The following is a 23430-nucleotide window of genomic DNA, read 5'->3' on the forward strand; positions in this document are numbered from 1 at the left end:
AGTAACACCTACACTCTTCGGACGACACAAGAGGGACTCAATCCGTCTAGCACCCAATGATCCAAGCAAACAAACAACAAAAGTGATTCCACACCTATGTTGTTACCTAGTTTCGGCCAAGTCTCTATGGAAGAGAGAACTTGTGTGTTTCAAATGTGTTATACAATCTTCAATATGAAAAAACTAACTACAAAAACCCTAAGTTGTTCCTTATATAGTATATTACAAGATAGAGGGTAAAATGACCAAAACGGCCCCTTATTGATTGGCCGCCCCTCTAGTGTTTGGAGTGAGCTGTTTTGGTGTGCATTTTTAAGCCCTTAATTACTTTTTTTACACACACACTTGGATGACTTCAATACACACCCACATAAGTTCATCTACGTGATCGTACTCGTATCAAAGTTAGTTTGCGCAAAAACTTACTATAGTCAGATAACCAAAATGGTTATCTATATTAATACTTGCAATGTATAGCCAAATTTAGGCCACTTTCTAAATGTTGTCCCCGTTAGATTACTTGAGGTGTGGGCGATCATTTAAAAGTAAGTAATTGGATGGATTTTGTTTTTAGACATATTTAGTCCATGTGGACTAATAGAGGACAAAATTTAAATGTTTGCTTAAAAGAAGTCCATTAGTACAAATACGACAACATATCTGGATATTTTCAGAAAGTGGGTTTACACCATTTGAGATTTACTTAAAATTAATCCGTAAATATAATATGTTCAAACGGTAAACATGAATCTTTTTACTGACAGATCTAACTTAGGCAATTAAAAGTTTAGTTCAATTCAAAATGGAAGATACATTGCTAGTCCAAATAAGTTGTCTTTTCAAATCTTGGTCCTCTACCTTGGATAATTTTATTCCTCCTCGAATCTCATTATGAAGAAAATATAATACCAACAACATTTGCTGAATAATTCCTCAATTTATCTGCATTACTTGAATTATAGAGAGCATATACTAAACAGATTTAAAAGTAGAGAAAAATAAAATTCAGTTGTTAGCGAGAAAAAAAAAAGTTGTTACATATAGGCATTAACAAGTGTACTTGATTTGTTGTGTGTAATGAGACTTAAATTAGCTATTATCCAAGTTAATAAAGGTGATACTCTTATAAAGATTTTCTATTGATGAAGGTTGACTAATATTATATTCACTTTCAAGTAATCTACACAAAGGACATATAATAATACCACATAAATGATTTATTCACTCTTTTCGTTAAAAAATAAAAAATAAAAAAGGAGAAATCGACCTGTCCTCGTGATTTTTTCTGTTAAAAAGATTTTATGTGTTTCTTATTAGTCGCGGACATGAATTTATCCAAACCTTACCCTACATATATTGGGTAAAATAGAGACATTGTGTCCAATAAGATCCTCGACTCAAGAAGTGTTACTTATGAGTTAATTCAATAAATAAACTTTTGACCACAGATATATAAAATATTGGTCAAGAAATAACATTAACACTTTATCTTGAGCCGGGAGTCTATCGGAAACAGCCTCTCTACTTCTTCGAAGGTAGCGGTATGGATTACATACATTTTACCCTCCCCAGATCCCACCTGGTGGAAATACACTGAATTTATTTTTGTTGTAAATAACATTAACACTTCTCCAGAATAACTTCTTTTTTTTCTTTTTTTCCTATCATATTTGGCAAAAGGTCTCTAAATAATTTGGTTCTTTTCCTCTTTATGCCATATATCAAGTACATAATATTAAAATTTGAGTGATACTTCAACAAAAAAGTTGTTCAGCGGCAATTAGCTAATGAAAATAGCTTAATTACTGCTGAATTATGTTTTTTGGAGGCAATTATTTGTGACTATTACATTTTTGCATCTTTCTAAATGCCCTATGTCACACCCCTTTTTAAACCCGAAAAGATTAAATTTTAAGGCTCGAAAGGGTTTTTATTGTTATGTGACAAAAGGTGAAAATTATTTTGAAAAGGGATCTTTTACAATTAAATTCAGAACTCAGAGTCGCCACTTGACATATATCGGGTGTGCCAAGTCACCTTTGGAAATCCTTTTCAAAACGGTTTGACTCTAAAACTGATCCGAGAACGGAGATTCCAGTTAAGGAATTCTGTTGACCGAGGGAAAGGTGTTAGGCATCCTTCGATCCCATGGTTCGACCACGGTCGCTTGGTGGAGCATATCGACTAATTTGACATTACAAATGTATAAACCACACAAAATACACATAAAACAATCAATCAAACGCACAAAACAAAACAAATCCAAAATATAGTGTTCAGTCCAATTATACAATCCCAAATAAAGAGTGCGAGAAAAGAAATCATATTCTAACCTACACTAACCTAATTACTCTCCTGTGCATTACTCGATGCCTTGGGCCTTCATCACGAATGTCTTCTGCCAACATAATACGTCGGGGCATTCCCCGGTGAATAAATACAATGTGCCTCGGGGCATTCCCCGGCTAATGAATACATCTTTTCAATGCGATAAAATCAAACCATTCAAAAAAATTTCAAACATTCAACAAAATCACAAATTCTATTGTCTACCCGTTTCGACTTAAAGCATGATACTATCACGTTAAACATCAACAATGAATCAAAATATGACAATAATCACTTTTATCGATTTTTGCAATTCCCACCCCCAACTTCATTCTTATCGATCAATAATTAACACATGCTTCAATTATCAACTCACTTTTCAACATTCAAATCCAACATCAACCAATACGCAATCAAGATTCAAACATACCAAACACACAAATCATTCACGATAACGTAAAAAATAAAGAGAGAGAAGATAGGATAGGACCTCGATGTTACTTTTATTTCAATCCGTCGAAATATTTGATTAGAGCTTCGACCGAAATGCCTTGACCCGACCTCGACCAACAAACCCAAATAAAAAATAATTTAACCCTTTTTAGGAGTAGTCGAATCCGGTTATGGTTTCCACCAGAACAGCCGCATCATAAAATAGTTTTGGGCCGTTTTTCGATGAGTTTCAACCAAAATTAATGGAGGAGGCGGCTTTTTTTCAATGAGGTCGTTAGAACAAATAGAAGTGGGTGGTTCGGGGGGTTTCGGGGCTGCGAACGAACTGTGAACAAGGACTTTTTCTACGCCGGAGCTCCGGCAAGCTCGACAGTAACCGAAAATGGAGATGCCATCAGCAGCGATGAAATTTTTCGGTGAAACTCGCCCAAATTTTCTCTCTCACACGTTTCCTCTCTGTTTCTCTCTCTCTCACTCTTCTCTTACTCTCTGCTCCCAATCACCTTCTCAATTCACCGATCTCGAATCTCTCTCTCATGTTTTCTCTCCTCTCTCACGCCATTTCCCCTCTAAATCGACTCCCCCAATTTCAGTGTTTGCTTCCTCCTTCGATCTCTCCCTCTCACTAGCATGGTATGCGTATCTGTGTGTGTCGTGAATCTGTGAGGTGTGTGTATCTGTCTTCTTCACTATGTGTGTGATGTGAGTGAAGAAGAAAAGAAGAAATGGGGGTTTGTGTGTATGTTGAATGAAGAAAATGATGAACCCCCTTTATTTTTCTCTATTGTACCTATTTATGGTTTTCTGTGAATGGTATCTTTGATATGCGTGTGCAGGACACATGAGTGAGGTAAGGGTAGGGGCATGGGGTGGTGAGGTAGGTGGGGATAGGGTGATGATGTGTCCGCTTTTAATTAGAGAGGTTGTTAGGATAGGATTAAAACAAAGTAAAATTTGTTAAGGGTTGTTATTTTTGTCATTTTATAGAGGGATAATCATGTGGGTGAGTTTATATAACAACGCGAGGTAAAAATGGATGAATTAAGTTGTTTTGGGAGGGACGAAATTACGTGTCTGCATCATGCCCCTCTTTGCATGTAAACACAAAGTGTTTTCATACAAAGAAGTAGACAATGAGACAGAATTTTGACCCGACCATTATTCAAAGGAAGAAAGACAACCGATTCTTGACTTAGGACATCCTACCTACCCAAGTTATGAGAGAGTTAAGTCGCAGGTATCTTAAAACATTGGAAGAAGATGGAAAATACCGAGTTAGAGAGTCGAGTGAGGTGCCATCGAGGTTCCGGTCCGTGGCTCTGTTATTACATCAAAAATGAAAATTATAAGTTAAAACATAAATGAAATTACAAAAAGTCCTATATATGCAGTTGCTTTTGGACTCCTGACTTGAGTTTCATCACCCTGTTCTTCAGGCGGGATCCTGACAAATAAAAACTGACAAGGAAGTGCGTCTCTCAACAAATTCCACTTGAATTACCTAAGGAAATATGTCTTCTTACAAATGCTTGAATTACCCAAACAAGGAAGTACATCTCCCTACAAATGTTGCTTGAATTTCCCATACAAAGAAGTGCATCTCCTTACAAATATCGCTTGAATTACTAAACAAGGAAGTGTGTCTCCTTACTAATGTTGCTTGAATTACCCAGATGAGGAAGCGCATCTTTTTACAAATGTTACTTGAATTATCAAACAAGGAAGTGCGTCTCCTCACAAATGCCACTTGAATTAGCAAAACAAGGAAGTGCATCTCCTTACCAATGCCACTTGAATGACCTAAACAAGGAAGTGCGTCCTTTTATGATACCTCTTGAATTACCAAACAAGGAAGTGCATCTCCTCATAAATGCCACTTGAATTACCCAAATAAGGAAGTGTGTCTCCTAACCAATGTCGCTTGAATTACCCAAACAAGGAAGTGCATCTCCTTACCAATGTCGCTTGAATGACCTAAACAAGAAAATGCGTCTCCTTTGGAAGTGTGTCTCCTTATGACAACTCTTGAATTACCAAACAAGGAAGTACATCTCCTCATAAATGCCGCTTGAATTACCCAAATAAGGAACTGCATCTCCTTACCAATACCTCTTGAATTACTAACATAAGGAAATACATCTCCTTATGAATGTCGCTTGAATTACCCAAACAAGGAAGTAAGTATCCTTACAAATAACGCTTGAATTAATGAACAAGGAAGTGCATCTCCTTACAAATATTGCTTGAATTATCCAAACAATGAAGTGCGTCTCCTTACAAATGTTGCTTGAATTACCCAAATAAGGAAGTGCGTCTCCTAACAAATATCTCTTGAATTGCCCAAATAAGGAAGTGCGTCTCCTTACAAATATTGCTTGAATTGCCCAAACAAGGAAGTGCATCTCCTTACAAATGTCTCCTGAATTATCCAAACAAAGAAGTGTGTCTCCTAGAGATATTGGATGATGAGTTTTACCATGGTTTTGATTACCAAACCTATGCAACAAATTGTGTCCTGCATTTGTGGAAGTGAGGCATTGCAACTTTTGATGTTTAGGCTTTGAAATCCTTGATTCAAAGGTAACATGTGTTCCTGTTTCATATAAAGAAAACTTGTTAGTTCAAGAACATGGTGGTTGGTTTGTGGCTTTGGCTTTCATTGAAATCATTCTTGCCCCTGTCACATTTAATCTTGCTTTCAACCATTAGAATGTGTCACCGACTTGCTGCATCATTGACCCGAACTCAGATTATTAAAAGTGACTCTGAAACAAATACAGTATCTCTACTTTGTCATGCTTCTCAGATAAACCCTTTGAACCTAAATATTTCCATGAGTTCCCAGACTTGTCGGTTGACAAAACTCTCTGCATGCCTTATTTTGGCTCACAATCATGTCTCTTTCATGTGTTGGCCTTTTGTATTGCTTTGCGCAATTGAAGAAGCTGGTAGCCAGTTTTGAAATATTTTCACACTTGTTTTGACATGGACTTGACTCAAAGACAAGAGAAAAATAACAATGACTTATTTGGACAACTGACTCAAGAAAACAAAATAAAAATAAAGAGGAAAGAAAAGACAATGAATGTCCTCATTTGAAACAAAGAAATAAAAATTTATCTAGAAATGACAGTCAACTCTAGTGATTATGCCATGCATTTTAGATCAACCTGCCTGATCTTGCCATCCAAACTTTCTACCAATTGTTCTTGAGTTAACGACTCTGAAACTAAGTTACTTGCTTAGACCCATTGTATTCGAAGAGCTCATTCGGCTAGTGGCACATTGAAGGATTTTTGCCAACGATCCTCTCTCATTTTTCTCTCAACTTACCATCGCCTTATGGTGCCCGTAAGGGTTTTTACCAATAAGACTCTCTCATTTTTATTTCTCTTCTGATTTCTTATGCTGAGGAAAATGAGTAGTTCCCAAAATATGTCATCATATCCATTGCATGCTTAACCTTAGCATTCTCAGAGATTGATCTGAAGGTCTTTCTCTGGTTGTGACTTGACTTTTGGATAAGGTCAGAAAGAAAGGATGATATGAGGCTCAAACAACATTTGAAATGGGGTAGGACTTACAACTTTTGAAATCGACTCAAACAATGAGGATTAACTCATGCCCTAGTTTCTTTTGACTGGGTGATTCTAAATTATTTATTTGGTTGGATCGAGCCCTAAGTAGGGCAGCCTATGTATCTCACCCTCGAAAGAGGAGAATCAGGTCATGCGTAGTTCTGGCAGCTTGTTCTTTCACTTGATTCTAAATTTTTTCTTTTGTTGACTCTTTGTCTTTGGAACTTTTCTGACTTTATTTTTCTTGACACTCTTTTTTTTGACACATTTTTTCTCTCTTTTCTTTTCTGAAACTTTCTGACTCTATTATTTTGCTTGACACTTTTCTTTCAAGTTTTGCTGGCTCTATCTTGATTCTAAAATAGGGGTATGAAATAAAATAGGACTAAAGCTCAAATGGAGTAAACAAAAGATGACATAATGTTTGGATAAAGGAATAAATGTCTTCGTCATATCAATCCTTGAAAATACTGGTAGATAGCATGCAAGTGAAAGTGAAAGATAAAGATCATTGTAACATCTCTTACAACATTAACTCTGACTGAGTCTGTGCGTCACTACTTCTTTCGCAAACTCCACCTTTGTTGTACATTCCTCACATCGAATGACTCATGTTTTCGTGGAGCTGATTTTTCTGTTCCTTTTGATAGGACCACACATTCACTATTTGACCTAATTAAGACATGTCTTTCAATTGATGACCAAGTTATTCTTGTGATTCTCAAAATAATTGCCTTAATTTTTCAAATAAGGCTTCAACTTGTCACCAAATGTCTCAACACTCTATCTATATTCTCAGATACTCTCTTTTTCTAACATTAATCCTTTGACTCAATGCTCATGCTTAAACTGGATTTTAAGATCTGAATGAAAATTCTGCTAGCATGTCATAACACTAGAATCAATATAAAACATACTATGTAAATAAAACAAACAAACAACATAAATTTAAAACACAAAGGAAAAAGGGACACTCCATTTAATTAAAAGGAAAGATAGAAGAATTTGAACATAATGACAAAAGGACAAAACAAGATAGATCTCGAACTACAACCCTGAAATAATTCGGATAACAGAAAATAAAACAAAACAGGCTACCAGACCTCTTACTAGTAGGGAGAGGGGTGACTTGTCAATTGCTCAGCCTGACATCTTAGCCAATGGTTTGCATATTAGCATGACTAAAACTTTCCTCACTGTCAATGTTCTGCTCCATAATTGATTTATCTCTTGAATCATCTTTTCAATTTCTCTTTTCAAAGCACGGCAATCTTCAATACTGTGACCCTGAACATCAGAATAATATACACATCGTACATTAGGATCAAAACTTCTTGAATATAGGTTAGGAGTATACCCAAAGAGAGGATTAATCATGCCCAGCTGTACCAATCTCTGAAATAAACTGGCATATGACTCTTCGATTGGTGTGAAACTATCCCTCAACTCTCATTTCACTGTTTGGCTCAAATTGAAAACCAGGCCTAGAAGGTTTTCGGTATGTATGTGGAGTTGGAGGCTGACTCGGCAGAGTTGGTGCACGCCAGTGTAGGTAAAATAGGAGTTAAACATATGGTTGTGCATTATACACTTGATATGGAGGTGGGGGAATGAAATATAATGGATTTTGGGAAAGATTCTGTGGAGCTTGGGCATAAACTTGGGTTTGAGCCTGTGGGTAGCGATGGTGTGATCGTCTTACCTGTGCCTGTTATCCAACTACAATGGCAGATGCATCTTTCTCATTTTTCTTTCCTCCAACACTTCCCGAACCTTTTTGAATTGCTTGAGTAGTCGCTTTCAATGTTGCAAAACTCACAATGCGACCGGTCTTAATTTCTTCCTCTATCATCTCCCCCATTTTGAGGACCTCAATAAATAGCTTGCCTAATGCAGGTAACAAGTGTTGATAATATGTTTCATCCTGCGTTTGAATAAACGCCTCCACTATCTTACTTTTGTTCATTGACGGTTTCACCCTAGCAGCTTGTTCACGCTATCTAATCGCATACTCTCTAAAAGTTTCAGTACTCTTTTTCTTCATATTAGTAAGGGATTTCTCATCAGATATCAACTCCATATTGTATTAAAATTGTTGCACGAATTCATTAGCCAGGTCATCCCAACTAATCCACTTATCGATGTCTTGGTCAACAAACCATTCTGAAGCTAGGCTTGAAAGACTCTCACCGAAATATGCCATGAGTTATTCCTCCTTCCCCCAGCACCCCTTAGTTGGTTGCAATAATGTCTCAAATGTGCTACAGGATCTCCATGTCCATCATACTTCTCAAACTTTGGCATTTTAAAACCAAAAGAAAGATGAACCCCTGTAAACATGCACAGATCTTTATATGAGACACTTTTGTACCCCCAAGTTCCTGGAGGTCTTTCATAGCCAGTTCCAAACTTCTCAATTTTCTGGTCATTTCCTCTTGTTCTTCTGTTATAACAAGCTTCTCAGTGTTAAGAGAAAATTCAGGCAGGTGAGTATAGCTATAAGGATTAGTTGACTTAAATGTGGGCTCAATAGTATGATGTTGATCAGCAAAAATATTCAATACAGGCTCTCTCACAGAGTGGGGAGGCACAACTTGTGGATAAACCTCAAAAGTAGGAGCTTCTGGTGGGGGTGGTGCTGCAAAAACATGAACAATGTGTGGAGCCGAGCATGTGGTAGATTTGTGTTGAGGAGTGAGGAAATAAATATTGGAAGTGTTTGGATAGTGTTGCCCCGGAGCAAGGCCTGATGCATGTTGTGGTGTGTCAACAAAAATAGGAAAATTTGTATGTGACACTGGAGACAAGCTAGAAAGATATTCCAGATTATTAGCGGAAAATGGAAGAGGTGGCAACCCATTAGCCCAAGCTCGATGCATTTCTATCATTTGTTGTCTTAATTTTCGAATCTCTTCATTAGCTCCTAAATTCTCATTGTCCGAACCCCTATCTGATCAGTGACAACAAACTCGATATCCTTGTTGGTCATAACTTTCTCTGTGACTTGGTGCAATATGGAGGACCAGCCAAAATGCCACAAACCAACAACCTTAAACTAACTGAACAAGAGATAGCAAATGCGTTAGAATTCAACATTTTTTTTCAAATCTTTTTTTTTTTTAAAAGGTCACAAAACCCAAGAAGGGAGCCTACGTATCTCACCCCCGAAAGAGGAGATCAGGTGTGCGTAGTTCGTGAAGTCTTGCCAAAATGACCAATTAATTCTTTTTCCTTTTTTTTTTTCCAGAAACTTCAAAAATAACAAATTGACAAAAGAATTGATGAAAATCTTTTTTTTTTTTTTTTCAAATAAGATCTCCGAACCAACAATAGGCTGCCTACGTATCTTACTCCCAAAAGACGAGAATCAGGGGTGCGTAGTTCGTCCAGATTGAACAACTAATGATTGAATAACAAACTAGACCCTGACTTGAGAGATACGACCAAAGACAAACAATGAACATCGTTAATTAATTTTTTTTCTTTTGAGTTTTTCTCATTTGACACTTCACATAAGACTGACACCAACAACTACGAAAGAAAAAAAAATCTTTTTGATATTTTCGCTATATGAAATGTAAAAAACTTCTACCATTTTTTTTAATTCTTCTTTTATAAAAAAAACTCCTATTAAAAAAATATTTTTTGAAAATTTTGAATTATTAATGCATGCTAAAGGAATCAAAAGAAAATATTTTTAATGTTTTTGTTTCGTTTTTTTGAGTAAATGCATGAAAAAAAGTAGAAAAATCTTTTTCAAATTTTGTATTGTGAGAAATAAAAGTCATAAAGATCTCTAAAAAATTACGAAACTCTCTTTTTTTTCTTTTTTTTCACTCTTCTTTTCAACAATTTCTTGCCTACACACTTTGCTTCTAACGCATGCTTTTGCTCAAATCAGTCTGTCAAATGACCCTGCTACCCTCAAATATGCAACATTTAGCACGTAGAAATGCTTTAGAGGTGAGTCTCCTACAAAGGACCAAGTGAGTCCCGCTAGGTCTCAATATGATGCAGATAAGCATGACCTAAAGGCTAACCTACGTTGGGGTTCACTAACAAGGCTGTTCGGGGGAGAGTATGGTCAATAGTGGCTGCACTAGCTTTCCACCCACTCCATACCAGCCAACGGCTCCCCCTTCTAAAAATAAGGGTGACTCAACTATAGGTCGTGTACACAGCGTGTACTACATAACTTATTGCAAAAAGAATTGACTCGGATTATGCAAATGATGTCAAATATAAAGTGGTAGCACATAAGAAAAAAACTGTAAACACGTAAGCACTCAACAATGATAAACAGATACAAACAATAACACAAACAATGTCTATACACTCATAATGTCAAAACTAAGCCGATATAACTCCAAAAATAAGCTCGAATTCTGAAAAGGGTCCCTAACAGAGTCGTCAAAGCTGTCACATCCCTTTTTCAACCCGAAAAGATTAAATTTTAAGGTTCGAAAGGGTTTTTATTGTTATGTGACAAAAGGTGAAAATTATTTCGAAAAAGGATCTTTTATAATTAAATTCAAAACTCAGAGTCGCCACTTTGCATAAATCGGGTATGCCAAGTCACCTTTGGAGATCCTTATCAAAACGGTTTGACTCTAAAACTGATCCGCGAACAGAGATTTTAGTTAAGGAATTCAGTTGACCGAGGGGAAGGTGTTAGGCATCCTTCGATCCCGTGGTTCGACCACGGTCGCTCGGTGGAGCATATCGACTAATTTGACATTACAAATGTATAAAACACACAAAATACACATAAAACAATTAATCAAACGCACAAAACAGAACACATTCAAAATATAGTGTTCATTCTAATTATACAATCCCAAATAAAGAGTGCGAGAAAAGAAATCATATTCTAACCTACACTAACCTAATTACTCTCCTATGCTTTACCTGATGCCTTGGACGTTCATCACGAACGTCTTCTGCCAACATAATACGTTGGGGCATTCCCCGATGAATAAATACAATGTACCTTGGGGCATTCCCCGACTAAATGAATACATCTTTTCAATGCGATAAAATCAAACCATTCAACAAAATTTCAAACATTCAACAAAATGACAAATTCTAAACTTTGCCTACCCAACCTACGTTTGCCTACCCGTTTCGACTTAAAGCATGATACTATCACGTTAAACATCAACAATGAATCAAAATATGACTATAATCACTTTTTATTGATTTTTGCAATTCCCACCCCCAACTTCATTCTTATCGATCGATGATTAACACATGCTTCAATTATCAACTCACTTTTCAACATTCAAATCCAATATCAACCAATACACAATCAAGATTCAAACATACCAAACACACAAATCATTCACGATAACATAAAAATTAAAGCGAGAGAAGATAGAATTGGACCTCGATATTACTTTTATTTCAATCCGTCGAAATATTTGATTAGAGCTCCGATCGAAATACCTTGACCCGACCTCGACCAACAAAACCGAATAAAAAATGATTTAACCCCTTTTAGGAATAGCGGAATCCGGTTGTGGTTTCCACCAAAACAGCCGCATCATAGAATAGTTTTGGGGCATTTTTCGGTGATTTTCAACCGGAATTAATGGAGGAGGCGGCTGTTTTTCAATGAGGTCGTCAGAACAAACAGAAACGGGTGGTTCGGGGGGTTTCGGGGCTGCAAATGGACTGAGAACGAGGACTCTTGCTATGCCGGAGCTCCGGCAAGCTCGGCAGTAACCGAAAATGGAGATGCGATCAGCAGCGACGAAATTTTTTGGTGAAACTCGCCCAAATTTTCTCTCTCACGCGTTTTCTCTCTGTTTTTCTCTCTCTCTCTCACTCTTCTCTTACTCTCTGCTCCCAATCCCCTTCTCAATTCATCGATCTCGAATCTCTCTCTCATGTGTTCTTTCCTCTCTCACGCCATTTTCCCTCTAAATCGACTCCCCCAATTTCAATGTTTGCTCCCTCCTTCGATTTCTCCTCTCACTAGCGTGGTATGCATATTTGTGTGTGTCGTGAATCTGTGAGGTGTGTGTATCCGTCTTCTTCACTGTGTGTGTGATGTGAGTGAAGAAGAAAAGAAGAAATGGGGGTCTGTGTGTATGTTGAATGAAAAAAATGGTACCCCCTTTATTTTTCTCTACTGTAACTATATATGGTTTTCTGTGAATGGCGTCTTTGATATGGGTGTGCAGGACACGTGAGTGAGGTAGGGGTAGGGGCATGGGGTGGTGAGGTAGGTGGGGATAGGATGGTGATGTGACCGCTTTTAATTTGAAAACTTGTTAGGATAGGATTAAAACAAGGTAAAATTTATTAAGGGTTGTTATTTTTGTCATTTTATGGAGGGAAAATCACATGGGTAAGTGTGTATAACAATGCGAGGTAAAAATGGATGAATTGAATTTTTTTAGGAGGGACGAAATTACGTGTTTACACCCCAAAACCAAAAGTGCTATAACATCAATTGATCGAATGACAATTAACTAATATGATAGAAATTTTGACACTCTTTATTAACATGTATTTTATTACTGCTAAACGTCTACATTGACCATCGAAACACTCATAAAAAGGATCCATAATTGTCTTCTCACTTCAATTAATGGGACTAAGATTTTCGTTCCTCAGCCCAATAAACTTGTAAGACCATATCATTCAGCAGCAAAGGTCCAACCCAAAATACCAATTGAGCAGATAAGAACAAAGCCCAAAAGTTGAATATGGAATTCAAAAGGATCAAATCATAAAACTACGATGAAATATACGATCAACCAATATTTTGAACGAATTTGAAAAAGAGTAAGGGAAATGACTAACATTGGGAAAAGAGAAAATTAGGTAGAATGTTCATTCCGACATCATAATAACTCCCTCTGTTTCTATATACTTGTCGTCCTTATTAAAAATAGATATGACATTTCATAATATTACTTGTCATTTTAGAAATCAAGACATAACTATTTGTTTTTTGTCCAGCTTTACCATTAGTCATAAATATAGAGTGATATTAATATAATGCATAAAAGAGAATAATTAAATAGAGAGGAGTATAGAGTGATATCTAATATATAACTGATGTTTCTCCTAAAAAAGTGAAAACAAAAATGATGAAAACCATTAATAGTCAAAGAGCAAATGATTTTATCAATCAAAAGCAAATTAATGAACATGATTGAATACAACAATTCTACATAAGTTTAATCTTCATTAGGTCCCCCATAAAACATTATATGTTGATGTGCACCTTTTACATATTCCCAATCTGGTTTATCAATGACATGATACAATACTTGACTATCAAGAAATATAGGTGTATTTTTTGCATTCATTTTTTCGCCTTTATCATTTGAAAATGTAAGCGCTCGACAATAAGCATCAAGAAAAGGATCTGGAGTTTTGGGTAAAAAGCCAGAGCCCATCGGAGGATAAGGTACACCCGGTGGACTATATATCGATCCTCCCCATTCAATATTCTCAGCAAAATCATTTGATAATGCAGTGAAAATCTTTTGAGGCCAAAAACCAACTTCCATCCTTTCATCAACTAAAAGCCACCAATTTCCGTTTGCATCCTTTAATTTATCCAGAAGATATATGTTAGCATTTTTAAAAAGGGTTCAAAAAAAGTTTAACTAATTATTATTGAAAATCTTAATAATGTAGTTAAAAAGATAGAGAAATTGTACCCGATCGATGGACATAACAAGTTCCCAATTAGTATTAGCCCCTCGATGTGCAACATCTTTGAATACTGTATCAAGAACTAACCTATTGTTTGTTACTACAAAGCCAGGACATAGTGTATTGTAACAATGTTTATTTCCAGCCTAAAAAATATCAAACAATTAATCAACCATAATCAATAGAGGATGATAGCTAGATTGAAAAATTCAAATATCATGAGCACAACATGGGAACCATTTAATGAAGTGCCTAAGAAAACTTACTTGGAAGTGTATAAAAAACCTAGTTTTAGTATCCCCATATAATGTTGGATCTACCTAAAATAAAGAATTAGAGATGTTATAACCATTGAATTGCAAGTAATAGAAAAGAGTTAAATTATATAAATAATGTGTTAATCTTACTCTCCAACCAACTTGCACACTATCTTGTCCTTTTTGAATCTTCAGTCGACACGCGCTATTTTGTGCACCTTCAACACTAGGATTCCATAGACTAGCTACCATTCCAGCTCCAGCAAACTTATTGCTTGCATTATCTGGAGTTTTAACTATTGCACGCTGAATATGAAACAGAATTTTTTATTAACTAATTACATAGATTATCCAAATTAAAATTATGTTTGTTCACTTGAATCTTAAGGAACTTAGAATAGTTTTGTCAAATTTTGATAAACATGTAACCAATTTATTCTGCATGAAGAATGAAGAAAAATATCAAATTCGTATTTATTTACCCTAAATCCTCCTGTTTCCTCATGAATGAAGTTAGTCTGCACAACAGAAATAAATTACTATAAATAAAGTAAAATATCAGATATATAAATAAACTAAATGAATCAAATTGGTGCAACATTATCTTACATCAACAAAATTGGGCTTCACTTTAAATATAATATATTATGTTGGGAAAGAATGAATTACTCTAAATTAATGTAATATTATCTTACATCCTCTGATGGCGGCATACGTCTTTGTCTAATAAGATCATCCTTGGTAATTCTTTTGATGGGAACGGTCCCAGAAGGACAACCATCGGTCTCTAGCCATGTCCCCGAAATATCAATGGTTGAGTTACTTGGAATTTGCTTTTTCATTGACAAAGTGGGTTTCATCTGCAAGTTCTTAAATTAATCTATCAGCAATACTATATTCTTATAAAGTTATATACCCCAAAAGAAAAAAAAATGCATACCTCAGGATGAAAATTATGATTCTTTAATAATAGATGATCAAATGCAGGTTGTTTATAGAAATCTACACAATCATATGTATCTCCCCATTTAGCCTATGAACCAAAACAGTTCTATTATAAACTTATAAGCTATCAAAGTAGTGTTAGTTGTGAATATATATAAAAGGTTGTACAATATTATGTCATGAACTTGTACCTTAATTGTTTTTACCGCTGGTTTGTTCAATAATTTAAGTTGCTTTTCCAGCGATAATTCCTCTAATTTGGACAACTTCATTTCTCCTTGAACCCCATCATTACTCAAAAGTAAATATAATACCAACAAAATTGGTAGAACATTTCTTTGATAAATCAACATTCTCTGAATTCATTAAAAAAAAAAAAAATTAAAGATACAATCACATTTCATTTCATGGTTGCAATAACAATATCATATTTGTGAAATTTCACAAATGAAATCTGAGGAGGGTAGAGCGTATGCAGATCATACCACTACCTCACGGAGGTAGAGAGACTGTTTTTGAATGACCCTCGACTCAAGTGTAACAAATTCAAACAAAAAATGACGAATCCAACCCCCCCCCACCCCCCACCCCCCACCCACCAAAAAAAAGAGAAAGTGTCAAACAGGCACCTATATGAAAATGAGAGATCTGTATGTATTGTGTTTCAATTTGGTGATGGGTTCTTCTGTGCATTTATAGGTAAATAATTAGATTATGGTCAAATTAAAATTACATAATTGGATTTGGTCAAATTAAATTTAAGTAACGGATATTAAGGAAGAAAAAAAATTAAAAGTTAGATTAGAACATTTCCTTTTATGTGTATTGCTGATTCATGATTATCTATTTCCCTTTTATATTAGTGTCCTCTGTTTAAGTTTTAAAAGTTGATGTGTAACGGTAGTAGAATAAATTTAGGAAGAAATAATGTCATTAGTGATAGCAAAATTAAAGGAATTCTTCTATGAATTTCAGAGATTGTTACCAAAAAAACCTTTTAAAGATTGTAATCAACCATATGAAATTCAAAGTGAAAAATTGATTTGATTCCACAGTAGTTAATCGAAAAGTTTATTAACTTTATGTAATTTCATTCCTACAAACTTTATGTAAAGCGAAATATACAAAGGTTTAATTTTAAAATCCACAAGTTATATTGCATAAGGCATAACAAATAATGTCATACCACATAATTTAATTCCTACCGAATTTATGTCGAATGAGACAAAAGTTTAATTTCTGAATCCGCGTGCTATGTCGTAAAGAGACAATCTAATTCCTATAAAATTCATGCTGAGTGAATTAGATCACATAAATACCACACAATGACTTATGCTGCATAACTTAATTTTCATTTAACTTATGTCAAGCTAGATAAAAGTTCTCTAAATTTATGTTAGTGAGGATACTTTGATCCATAATTATGCATTAAATGAGTAGCATGAGCAAATCTTAAAGTCCATCGTATTTAAGGATTAATATAAATAACTACCCCGAGAAAGGTCAGTTCGCGCAAAAATTTCAAAAGTTAGATAACTAAAACCGTAACTTATATTGATTAATATTTGCAACGTATAGCCAATTTAGGCCACTTTAAAAATGTTGTCCCCGTTTGTTTACTTGAGGTGTGGGCGATCATTTAAAAGTAAGTAATTGGATGAGTTTAGTTTTTAGACAAATTTAGTCCATGTGGACTAATAGAGGACAAAATTTAAATGTTTGCCTAAAAGAAGTCTATTTGTGCAAATACGACAATATATTAGTATATTTTCAAAAAGTGGGATTATACCATTTGAGATTTATTTCTAAAATTTTAATCCTTGAAAATATAATATGTTCAAACAGACAACACAATTAAACATGAATCTTTTCTCAGACAGATCTAACTCAGGAATTTAAAAATTTAGTTCAATTCAAAATGAAATATACATTGCTAGTCCAAATAAAGATCTTTGCAAAGATATATCTTTGATCACTACCTACATATACATAATCTATGTATATATCACCTGCCCCCGTAATAAACACAATGCGGGAACTTTCTAGGTTTCCAATATGGTTTGTTGAAGCTATAATTACTTTTGAACTAAAAATATTTAAAATTTCATGAACCATTTGCAAATGATGCAAATAACTCGACAGCAACATACTTATTTCACGTAAATAAGATGGAAATCATTTAGGTTCCTAAGAAAACTTACTTGAAAGTGTAAAAAGTCTAGTTCTAATATTCCTATAGGATTTACCTAACCTAAAATAAGAAATGGAGTTTCAATAATTCATTGCCCTTAATCTATTTGCCCTCTTAACAAATTGCAGCTATTGTCAGTAAGAAAATAGTTATATCATCAGCAGTAAGTTATTAAATTTACTCCAATTAATTTATATAATAATTGATCCTTTTTGATCTTTAGCTTGAGAATTCCATGTACTAGCGGATATTTCAGCTCTCACAATTTGTTATTTGAATCATATGGAGTTCTAATTATTGCACACTAGATATAAAAACTAAAATTATTTATTAGCACAATAATTTTTTTTTTCCAAATCAATCTTTAATCCAGTATTGTATTGAATTTTCTTCAATTTATTAACCAAGCATGGTGTTTCACATGCTATTACTTCAACTTTAACCCAAAAAAATGATGAATGGGGGATTTAAAAGGATGACATTCACTTTTTCAATTTTATAGTATAATGAGTCTTAATTTGCTCTATATGGTAATAACATGTTTATATATATAATCACTTTCCTACCTGCTAAATCCAAACAGAGAATTATAAATACAATTTCAAATTAAAACTTGAAGCATGAAATTTAGATAAAGAGTCTATAAGAATGTGATTTTATCAAAAGCAAATCACATTAGTTTTTATTTTGGAACATTAAGTCCCCCTTAAAATACATAATGTGGGAACTTTCCAGTTCCATAATATGGTCTATCCAAAACTTTGTATAATTGATTGTCGAGAAATATGGATGTTTTTTCTGCATTTATTATATAGTTTCGCCTTTATCATTTAAAAGTACAAGACCCCTGCAAAAAGCATAACGCGAAGGATATGGAAAGTCAGGAAAAAAACCAGAGCCCATTGGAGGATTAGATGAATTTGGCGGACTGTGTGTCACTCCTCCCCACTCAACATTCTCAGCAAAATCGTCAAAAACCAACTTTATCCTGATTTTCTCCATATAAAAGCCGCCGGTTTCCATTTTTAAGATCCTATAATTTTCAAAAAACATATGTTAGCATTTTGAAAAAGGTCCAAAAAATTTAAGTAATTATTGAAAACTTAATAAAGTAGATAAAAAAAAATACATAAATTGTACCCGAACAATGTAGAGAGTGATCTCCCGGTTATGTTGAGCCCCTTGGAGTAATCAACATTTTCATTTGTGATATTAAGAACTACCTCACTATTTATTAATACAAAGCCAGGACGTAGTATATCGAAGCACTGTCTATCTCAAGCCTAGAAAACAGTAAACAATTTATGAAACATTATCCTTTGAGGTGATACCTAGATTGAAATTTTCAAATATCATGAAAACAAGATAGAAATAATTTTATGAAGTACCTAAGAAAAACTTACTTAAAAATGTATAAAGGGCCTAGTTCTATTGTCCCTGTATAACGTTGGATCAACCCAAAACAAGAATTAGAGTGGTCATAGCTATTGAAAGTATTGCAAGAAAACAAAATTAGATTATTAATAAATAATGCGTTAAACATACTCTCCAACCGGTCTGCACTCCTTGAATCTTCAGTCGGCACGCACTATTTTGTGCACCTTCAACGTTGGGTTTCCATAGGCTAGCTACCATTTCAGCTCCAACAAATTTGTTACTAAAAGCATCTGGAGTTTTAATTATTGCACGCCGAATATGAATAGTGAATTTTTATTAAATCATTACATAAATTCTACCCTTTTGCTCGCCGTTCTTTTGTCTCCTGTGTTCTTCACTTTCTTCTAGTATATTCTTTTGAGTGGTGGCTGGGGTGATAGATGGCGGACTAGGGTCATGTCATAGGTTGGGGTCGGGGTGAGGATTGGGTCTAGGTACGAGTTTGGGGTTGGGGGCGAGGGGGAGTAGGGCTAGGTGGGATAAGGGTGCTTCTAGGTTGAGAGTTGGGTCCTGGAACATAGAGACACTTCAAGGTAAGTCTATAGAGATGGTGAAAATTCTTAGAAAGAGAAGGGTTAGTAAACTAAATGGGTAGGCACTAAGGCGAGAGATGTGGATGGATATAAGTTGTGGTACTCAGGTAGCGTGAGACATAGAAATGGGGTAAGTATCTTAGTAGATGAAGATATTAGGGAGCAAGTGGTGGAGGTTAAGAGAGTCAGTGATAGGTTGGTGTCTATTAAGTTGGTCATTGGAGGATATTCGGTGAACGTTATTAGTGCCTATACTCCACAAGTAGGTTTGGACGAGGAGGAGAATAAGAGCTTTTGGGAGGTTTTGGATGAGGTGGTGAGGATCGTCCCAAGCACTGAAAAGTTTTTCGTGGGAGGAGATTTCAATGGGCATATTGGTCTTTGTCGAGAGGGTACGATAATGTGCATGACGGTTTTGATTTTCGACAAAGGAATGAAGGTGGAGCTTTTATTTTGGATTTTTCTAGGGCTTTTGGGTTGTGGATAACAAATTTAAGATTTCCGAAGAAGGAGGAGCACCTTATTACTTTTCGCAGTTAAGTGGCCAAGACTCAGATTGACTTTTCGCTCCTTAGGAAGGATGATAGAGCACTATGTAAAGACTTTAAAGTCATACCTAGTGAGAGTCTTTCGACTCAACATAGGTTGTTGGTGATGGACTTAGTAATCAACAAGGGCAGAAAGAAGAGAAGTGTAGAGGCTCGGTCCAGGATTAAGTGGGCTAGCTTGACGTTGGCTAGTGCTTTGGAGATGGGGGACACTACAAAAAAAACCGTGTTTAGCAAAGGATTTCTAGCAATAAGCTCATTTTCTTTGCTAATTAACGACGGAATTGCAACAAAATAGAAATTTTGTTGCTAAATAAATGAAATTAAAATTAATAGCCTAATTAGTGACAGATTAGCGACAGAATATTAAATGGGTTGCTATATTTTGGTGGTAAATATTGGCGCCCTTATTTTGGTGACAAAATTAGCGACATAAATGGGGGGATTTTTTTTTTTGACATAGTGGAGACGGAAATAGCAACGGAAGTTTTGTCACTAGAAGTATTTTACCATTCTTAGAAACATTTTTAATAAATAACTAGCAATGCATTTATAATCCGTTGCTGAATCCGTTGCCCGACCAACTAATAGTATATTTTTAATAAATAAGGAGCAACAAATTTTTATCAGTTGCTAAATCCATTATCCGACCAAATAAATATTAGGTCTAAGTCTTTTATTTCACTTTGTTGTCAACGTTGTATCATCCGCATCTCTCCAAAAAACAGTCTCCTTTCCCTTTTCTCTCCCTTTTCTCTCAATTGAGAAAAGGGAATCACTCAATATCAGTTGAAAAGGATGTCAATCGGTGAATTTCGAATTGAAATTAGAGGTAAGATTCTATATCTCATAATTTTAGTTGTTTCTCCTCTTTTAATTTCTTAATTTCTATGTTAGAAGTCACTTGTAAATGATAGGTTTAGGATTTTTTGAGCTCTTTCACTTAGGGTTGTTAGATTATTGCGTTAAAAAACTTGATAAATAATTATTTACTCGAAATGGAAACCTTTTTTTCTCAAAATTTCTGTTTGTGGGGTTTTTGATATTTCCTTGTAACACCCCGTACTTAATTACGTGCATTAGCCATTGTTATATGTGTTGGAGTATATGTATTGATCCTAAGTTAGGTATATATGAGTTTAAGTATGAGTATTGATTATTTTGAGATGGTTTCAAGTGTATAGTTTGATTATATGTGTATAGGAATCGACTTTATTTATACCGGAATTTTCCCGTCGATGGTTCCATACGAAGGTTATTGAATAAGCTTTCCAACGATATAAAGATTTCCAAAAACGGATAAGTTTCGGATATAATCGAGCACGTTCGAAACTATAAAACGGTGGCTGGGATGTGTGAACAGTAAATGTGCAGGAAAATTTCCTGCACACAAACTACTGAGGCCTGCCAGTTTTTTGGGTCAACTTTGAACGATCATAACTCCCTCAATATAATGAACTGGGAGAGTTACCACATATAAAAAGAAAGATCTTTGAGTCTTCTTTCCAATTCAATTGGTTTCATCCAAATCCAACATCTGAGTAAGGAGTTATACTCGTTTTACTTCAGCCTCTCAAAACAGATTTTTAGGGTCAACTTCAAACGGTCATAACTCCTTGTACAGGACAAACTGGGTGGCCTACTTTATATGAAATGAAAGACCTTTGAATTATCTTTCTAACGATACCAATTTCACCCAAATTCGATATCGGAGAAAAGAGTTATGGCCGATTTACTTTAGCCTATAAAAACAGTCCACCATGGACAGATTCGGATTTACTTAAATTTTTAAGGGCAATATGGTCATTTTCCATCACCTCATGGATAAAAATTGGTCATTATATACATATAATTAGTCTCATATCCATCAATTATCATCAAACTATTGAAAATAAGAAACCCTAGCCTAATTTCAACTCCAATTATCTTGTGATTCAACCGTAGAAAATCCAAATTGATTCCGTAGTTGTGTTCACCGTCTCAAGGGCTTCGAGAAGCACCCCTTATTTGTGCCAACAGGACTTCGAAATCAAAAGGGCCATTTTATGGTCAGGATGTAAATTATGTTGGTGTTATTTATATGGATATGTATATATATATATATATATATATGCATGTGAGCATAAGAAGTATGTTATTTGATTGTTGTTGAAAGATGATTGGGAAATGATGTTGGATTATATTGAATTGTGAAGGAATTTGGTGTGATGATGTGGTATTGATGATGTGGTATTGAAATGATGATTATATATATATATATACACATAAACCTATTGTTCAAGTTGGTTTTTGGAATGTTTTGCAAATATTGGTAGTATGGAATTATGGAAGAGAATTGTGGTGTTGGGTTGCTAATACTAGATGCCAAACATTTCATTGTAGATAAGTGATTTGTAAAGGCGGGAAGTTGTGTTGAATTGGTATCCGAATCTACAACGAGGTATGTAAAGCATACTCTAACAATGTTCTTTGGCATGAAAACACCAATGTTCCATCAAGTAAGATTCCGAGGTTATCCAAAAACATGTATTGTTCTACGTTACCAACGAAGTTGTTTCCATCCTATAAAGTGTCAAAATGTTTCATTGATATACCAAAAGGCTCTTATTTCATTGTTGTGATATTGATGATTCTGAAACACATTGTTGATGTACCAATGAGTCTTTATTACATCGTTATTGTATAGAAGGTCTATTACTTGGTTCCTATTGATGTATCATTGTTTCAAAGTATAAAAAATGTGGTGGCGACCGAAATAACAATCTCAAAGATTAATTGAACTAAGTGATGGGAGTTCTCTCTTATCGAGTGGTATCCCAGGGGCATAAGCCTAGCATGGGTCGATCCCTATTTATGTGTTTATGGGTGGTATCCCAGGGGCATAAGCCTAGCATGGGTCGATCCCAGTTGATATGTACTGGAGGCAACCTAATGGTCACAGTACAGTACAGTAATGATTACAAAGACGATAAGAACGAAGGTAAAGTGATTGAATAAATACAATGTACAGGTTGTCACAAGTTTTAGTAAGTGTGGTCCACTCCTATTACAACTTATTCACTTGTTTCTGATTTCTATTGAGCTCCTATATCATATGTGATTATCTACAGTTTTATATACTCAGTACATATTTCGTACTGACGTCCCTCACGGGGGACCTGCATTTCATGCTACAGGCACAGGTACCTCAGCTCATACACCGCACAAGTAGGAGCCAGGTCATACAACTATTGTTGGTGAGCTCCAGTTTGCTTCGGAGCTTTCCGAGTCGGTTCCTTATGTTTTGTTATTGTACATGAGTTATGTGTGGGCGGGGGTTTGTCCCGACCTTAGTTATGTCATGTATATCCTAGAGGCTTTGTAGACATAAGGAAGGGTAAAGTCATGGAAGTTTATATAGTAATGTTATATTTGTTTATGTGGTGGCCCCGACGGCCAAGTATATATATATATATATATATATATATATATATATATATATATATA

General features: G+C 35.1%; 1 protein-coding gene across 2 annotated transcripts; it reads right to left on the reverse strand.

Moving 5' to 3' along the window:
* Window positions 1-13546: 13546 nt before the first annotated feature.
* LOC107858746 lies at window positions 13547-15901 on the reverse strand. 2 transcript variants are annotated; one of them, XM_016703546.2, is made up of 9 exons: window positions 15865-15901; window positions 15427-15591; window positions 15231-15323; window positions 14986-15150; window positions 14773-14808; window positions 14441-14596; window positions 14300-14353; window positions 14039-14179; window positions 13547-13924 (listed from the first exon to the last, which is right to left on the reverse strand). In XM_016703546.2, exons 2-9 carry the CDS (start codon window positions 15586-15588, stop codon window positions 13550-13552), a joined length of 1182 nt encoding a protein of 393 aa, XP_016559032.1. In that variant the 5' UTR covers window positions 15589-15591; window positions 15865-15901; the 3' UTR covers window positions 13547-13549. The 2 variants fall into 2 exon arrangements, with proteins under 2 accessions (XP_016559032.1, XP_047270836.1); XM_047414880.1 differs by lacking the exon at window positions 15231-15323.
* Window positions 15902-23430: the final 7529 nt, after the last annotated feature.

The sequence above is a fragment of the Capsicum annuum genome, chromosome 1, assembly GCF_002878395.1.
Source record: "Capsicum annuum cultivar UCD-10X-F1 chromosome 1, UCD10Xv1.1, whole genome shotgun sequence".
In the NCBI taxonomy this organism is placed as follows: domain Eukaryota; kingdom Viridiplantae; phylum Streptophyta; class Magnoliopsida; order Solanales; family Solanaceae; genus Capsicum; species Capsicum annuum.

Coding starts and splice junctions, on each gene's coding strand:
- LOC107858746 (XM_016703546.2), bottom strand. CDS start 15,588: ATGTTGATTTATCAAAGAAATGTTCTACCAATTTTGTTGGTATTATAT. Junction 15,324..15,426: donor CAGCGGTAAAAACAATTAAG/GTACAAGTTCAT, acceptor TTTGGTTCATAG/GCTAAATGGGGAGATACATA. Junction 14,809..14,985: donor GTATGCCGCCATCAGAGGAT/GTAAGATAATAT, acceptor TCTGTTGTGCAG/ACTAACTTCATTCATGAGGA.